Genomic DNA, 6000 nt, shown 5'->3' with positions numbered 1-6000 from the left:
ATCGTATTTGACATTTTCCTCTAAGTTTAATGCAACTTTAAATAATTTAGGCTTTTTCCTAACATGATAGATTTTTTTCAGTATCAGAAATGGACAAGAGGAAACTCCAGTAAAGAGAAAAGCAATGAATTTAAAAGGGTGCAGAATCTGAAAACAAACTAACCACAATGTACATTTAATTGTACTTAATTGTATATTTCATTTAAATAGTCCTTCTCAGGGGTTTAATAATTTAGAATCAATAGTTCCCTTCAAAACATAATAAAATATTTACACTTTATAAAATATTAACTGATTAACAATACAGCCGTGTTGTTTATAAGAGTGTAACTGAAGTCCTGCAAATCATGCTGTTGACACAAGCCTGTGAGGTTAGCGAAGTGATCCTTAGCAAAATGTAAATGAAGATCTTCAGACAGTGGTGTTTATAAAATAGCTCATTAATGACTTAGGATTGAATCGCTCCAACCATTCGCATCATCAGATATAATAATAGTGACGAATCAGACAGGAAAGATCCTGGCTAAACCATTTGCATTTTTTTCCAGAAGTACTGAACTCCTAATATCACCAATTCTTCTAAGTTCCTGGACATTGATCCGGAGGAGGATTCGCAGTTCAACATCAAGGTAAGGAAGGATACAGCATTGTTATCGTTGTTGAGATATTAGTAAGAAATATGCCTTTCCCCATGTTGTAAACGGGCTAAGTTTGACAGTGGTAGTTGGCTTTTGCAACACCCCCTTCCCATTTCGACATATTACAGATTGAAGAAAAAGTTTGTTGCTCAAAACTTACAGTTTGTTTCTTTGCAGCCCCAAACCTTTTAGCTACCACCACGGGTTGATTTACTAGACCCACTTTTGCTCTCACCGACTTCGAACTGTGCATTTTCTCCCACTCGTTTGACTGGGGGTGGTATGCGGGGGGAGGATGGGGCTTGGTGAAGAAAACCAGGGAAAGGCAAACGCTGCCTAAAACACCCAGGGTGGCTCCCCTAAGATTTGCTATCCTGCTTTTCTTTTTTCGGCTGGGATCCGACCGACTCCCGGGTCGCCTCGGACTTCTTTGGAACTTGGTGGGCGGCGCCTAGGTGCGGGGTTCGTGGTGATCTGGGCGCCGACACTTAGGCCGGCGGCAGGTTTCCTTCCTGGGACCCTTTCTCTTCTAGAGGCTCTCAAGCCTCTAAGCCCGTGCGCATGCCGCCTACCAGGTAGATGCGGCGAGTGGAAGGCAGCCTTGTCCCGGGCACGATCGGCGGACTCAGCTTTCCGCAGCCGGGATTTACAGAACTGCTCCCGAGAGCGTTTCCCGAAACCGAACTTAGTTTGGCCCTCTGGCGCCGCCGTACAGTCAACGCTTCTTAAGGGGGATCGGTAGCTCTTGCTGCGGGAGATGTGGGAGAGCCCTCGGGGTCCGGGGGATTAGGAAGGACAGTCAACGTGTGCGGGAGGGACAGGAGGTGCAACCACTTGAAGGGGGTTCTCTGGCCTCAGGGCCGGCGGGGATGCGTCCACATTTTCTCGCCTAAGGTCCTAGCGGCTAATGTCCGCCGACGCCCCGGGCATCTCGCGGGGGCTGCGGCCCCTGCCCACGTGCTTTTCCTTAAGGAGGCAGCGCGCCCAAGTGGAATCGCAGGGACAAAAGCGCGGCCAGAGGCCAGCCTGCTTGGCTAGTGCCTGCGCCACCTTAAATGAGCACCGCGGCCGGAGTGGGGCTGCCGGCGGCCGCGGCCGCGGGAGTCGGCAAAAGTTTGTGGCTCTGTTACGCCTTCGCGGGACCTGCTGGGGACGCTCCTGTGCGGCCTCACCCCGGGCGGGGAGGCTGGGTCCTCAGGGCACAGCTCTGTTGGCGCAAGCAGCCCTGGGCTCGAACAGCTTGGGGTCCCCAGGAGCCCCAGTCCTGTAGCCCGAGGACAGGCACCCCCACCGCCCTCGCCGCCACCGCGTCACGGGCTCCAGGCGGCCCGGTTTGCGCCGCTCGCGATGACGCCGGAGCGGCGAGCGCTCCAGCGATGCCATCCAGGGATGCACCCCGCTCTGCACCCACCACGCAACCCCCATTCCTGTGCCACCCACAGCCCGGCGGGCAGTGGCCGCGCTCCTGCCATTCGGGACACCCGGGCTATTGTTCCGGACTCGCGGCCGTGCCAGCTCTGAAGGAGAAGCGGCCTTCCCTGCGCGCGGCGGCACGAAGCGCGGCGGGCCGGGACGTTCGGCTCGGCGCGGAGGGGGAGCTCGCAGGCACCGGGAAAAGTTGCTCTGAGGGGCGGAGGCGGTGGGTGGTGGGCGGAGGCGGTGGGTGGGGGAGGCAATCGCCCTCCTATCTCCAAAGTCGAAAGTACTCCGCGCAGTTAACAGAGCTGGGAGCCGAGGCAGCCGCGGTCGCTTCTTGCGCGTCGGTCTGCGTCTCCGCCGGCAGACGCGGCACCCAGCGACTGCCTTGTCGCCGCCGCCTCCGCGCCGGGACGAGTGCGCCTAGGGGCTGGGCGAGGCGGCCGCGCCCTGGACCCGCCACAAGGAGGAGGACCAGACCCTGGGCCCCAGTGCCCGCCTGCGCCCAGACGCACCCACCCGCTGGCCGCGGCCACCGCCTCGCGCCGCACTCGGTTCTCTGCCATCGGTCCTTCGCCGCCTCGTGCACGAGGTCCTCGTCACCCCGCTCCGACCGCCGACTCTCCCCTTCCTCCTCTTCCCTCCTCCCTGCCTCCCACCCGCCCCTCGCCTGTCCCTCTGCCTCCTTCGCAGCCCCGCCGCCGTTGGGTCGCCGTGCTCACAGCGATTGATTGATTGATGTTTAATTTCCTGCCAGGCGGGGCCCCCCTCCCCCCGCAACCTCCCCAGCCCTCCTCCCCGCCCCCCACTCCCCTCTTTTCTTGTGGTGGACCAGTCTGGCTTGGGTTTAGATCCATCCCCCCCACCCCCATCCCGAAATAATCCAGAGACTTTCCCTACCCCCACCCCAAATTATTATTTTGAAGGCGCTAGATCTGGGGACCGAAAGGGGGAGGGGGAGAAATCGGAAACCGAGGACAACCCAAAAGGACTCACTTTGCCTGATGACTCAACGCAACTAATAATCATCTCCCTCTCAGTGTGTCTCTCTCTGCGGCTTGTCAGTGAGTCCGGCTCTGGCTGCTGGCAGAGGCGGCCGAGAGGGGAGAGGCTGGAGGTGACAGCTTGGGCGGCCGCCGCGTTTCCTCCCGCGCGCGGTCCCGGGTCCCTGCGTCTTCTCGGCTCTTGTTGTCACCGGTCCCACCGCTCTGGCCGCGCCTCCTCGCGAGCTAGCCGCCCTGCGAACCGGCAGCCCCGGCCCGCCGCCGCCGCCGCCGCTGCCTCCGGGTTCTCAGCCCTTTCTCTCCAGAACGGGTCTCCTTCCCGAAGGTGTGAAAAGGCTCTTTCAGCCTCCTTCTCTTCCCCCCTCCTCCGCCGTCCCCTCCCCCGCTCGCTCGGGTGTCCCTTTGGAGGAGTCCTTTCCCTCTCCTCCTCCTCCCCCTCCTCCCTCCCCCCATCATCATCATAACAACCATCTCCGCACCAGAAGAAGACACCCTGACCCAGGACCTTAAACGTTAGGACCTGGGGAAGAGGGAAGGGGAAGGAGTAAAGAGGAAGAGGAAGACTAGGAGAACACTGCAAAGCCAAGCACCAGAAACTTTCCACCCTGGATTCTCTACTTTTGCTCCATGGACAGAGCCCCAGTCAGCCAAGTTTCAGACAGACCGTGAGCAGTAAGTACGCAGGGCGAGGGCTCCCGCGCTGCGCTCGGGAGTTCAGGGAAGCCCAGAGCCAACGAAGTTCCCTCCCCGCCGCTCTCGGCCTCTCGGACCGCGAAGTCGGGGAATGCAGGCGGAAGCCTCGTCCGCAGCCCTCCTGGCTCCGTGTCTTCATCTCGCATCCTTCCTTTCACCTCCCCCTGCCACCCCCACCTTGTCTCCTTGACCCGTGGCGCCGACGCTGCTCGCGCGGCGAGAGCGCCCACGAGGATTCCCAGCGCGCACGCAGTACGGTGCCGGGGTCTTGCTTCTTGCGGTTGTCAGTGACAACGCCAGCGCCGTTTCATCAGGTGTTTCCCCTCCTTCCCCGCCCCCCCCCACCCCCCCAATCCAGGGGTGTCGAGACCTGCGGCTTCCGTGGGGAGCGCACTGCCAACCTAGTGACCCAGAGGAAAACTTTCTGGAGCAATGTTAAAATTGGGGCGGATGAAGGCTGCTCTTGCACTAAGAATTCAAATGCTTTTTGCTTTTGTGTTTTATACTGAAGAGCTTTAAAAAAGCACTCGGGATCAGATGAAGATAAGAACGCTCCAAAATAATAACGATTGTAGCGCCCGCCTTTGTGATGGAGGTTATTCTGATAAATGCCTCCAAGTGTTTTCGGATGCTTATTAATGTGGAATTAGGGTTGATTTTATGCAGGTGTGTGCTTATCTCAGGACTTGCTCCGTATAGGTAAAAAGCGGATATTCAAGGGGTTCTTTCGCCCGGCCTTTGGCTCCTGCCTGGCCATTCACAGCGCATTTACCGGGTGGTTAATTCGGTTATGGACTTGCGCACACCCCCAACTCCCTTCCCATGTGGGTGGAACGTCTTTTTCTGAAGTTCACTTATTCCGCAACCCTGACCCCGGGACGGGCTAGGCTGTCGCACCCAGGAACGGTTTATGCCAACCCCGTCCCAATGAATGGACCACTTCTAGGCGCCCCTGGGTGCCAACCCGGGCCGCGACCCCGAGGGCTGACTTCTGGGGAGCTGCGACTGGGCAGAGTCGCCGAACCGAGGCGCTGGGCTTCCTGGGGGCCGCCCAGTGTAAGGTTGGGACCGGCTTCCCGGCTCGGGCCCCTCGGGCAGCGTGGGAGGAAGTTTGTGTGGCTGTGGTGCAGCGCTCTGCCACTGGCCTGAACGTCTATCACGTGTATGAGCGGTTTTCCCTCTTTTTTCTCCCTCCCCCTTCCTCCCCCCACCCCCTCCCTAGGTCCCTGTGCGTTTTATTGCGACCTGCCGGTGGGAACTTTGTCTCCGAGTCGGAGCAGCATGGAGCGGCGGAGCGAGAGCCCGTGTCTGCGGGACAGCCCCGACCGGCGGAGCGGCAGCCCGGACGTCAAGGGGCCTCCCCCGGTGAAGGTGGCCCGGCTGGAGCAGAACGGCAGCCCCATGGGAGCCCGCGGGAGGCCCAACGGCGCCGTGGCCAAGGCCGTGGGAGGTAACAGCCCGGAGCAGGGAGGCGCGCAGCCCGCGGCCCAGTGATAATGGCCCGGGTGTCAGGGTTCAGGTTGATTAGGCGCTGTCGCGGTGTAGGATTACAGGAAGTGAATTCCAGGTTGCCAAATAATGCCCTCGTCGCCTCTCATCTGCAACTGGTAGCTTCATCTCGAGTTAAAACAAGAAAGTGGTTTTACCCAGAGGGTGGCATTTTTTGGGCATTTTGCCACTGTGTGCTGAGGTGTTGGCAGGTTTATGTCACAGCCAGCTAACTGTTTCTAGATTTTCCTAGAGAGCTTTTTAGTGATTTAACTCTTTTGCCTTGCCTCAGAGTGTCTGTTGTAGGGATGAAGTTCACGTGCGTTCGCTTTTAGGGAATAAAATAGTCATTAATGCTCAGGCGAGTACAGGAACAAGGAGAGTTGATGTTACTTTGTAGTGAGGACAGTGCTTCAAGACAGATGAATGACAACTGGGAATATTTCCTGCCACGTGAAATGTGGGAAATAAAGAATCACCATGAATCCATCAGGCCCTTAGAAGCTTAAATGCTGCTGTTGTCTATAAAGTTTAGTCATATGCATTTGTAACTTTATTATGAATTATAGGACAACAGATAAAAATAGCAAGTAGCCTTATCAACTAGATGTAGTTTCCCCTCCCAAAAATTTATTAATAATTTTATTTAAAGAAAATCTTTTGTAGTTTTTACTACGTAAGCAACTACTTTCTTTTAAAGTGGTCAGGAAAAGCAATCATACAAAATAAAGATATGGGAGAAATTTAAACATTGAAATATT

At 56.7% G+C, this 6000-nt stretch overlaps 1 protein-coding gene across 1 annotated transcript in view; it reads left to right on the top strand.

Annotated features, from left to right (window-relative positions):
• The first annotated feature begins 389 nt into the window (after positions 1-389).
• The window catches only part of SATB2 (SATB homeobox 2), a 191414-nt gene continuing 185803 nt past the window's right edge, over positions 390-6000 (top strand). Inside the window, exons 1-2 of the mRNA XM_009237943.4 lie at positions 390-629; positions 4974-5201. Coding sequence (XP_009236218.1) covers positions 5033-5201 — 169 coding nt within the window. The 5' untranslated portion in view covers positions 390-629; positions 4974-5032. The remainder of the gene's footprint in view (positions 630-4973; positions 5202-6000) is intronic.

Source organism: Pongo abelii, chromosome 11, assembly GCF_028885655.2.
Source record: "Pongo abelii isolate AG06213 chromosome 11, NHGRI_mPonAbe1-v2.0_pri, whole genome shotgun sequence".
NCBI classification, from domain to species: Eukaryota; Metazoa; Chordata; class Mammalia; order Primates; family Hominidae; genus Pongo; species Pongo abelii.
This window is presented reverse-complemented; position numbering and strand designations above follow the sequence as displayed.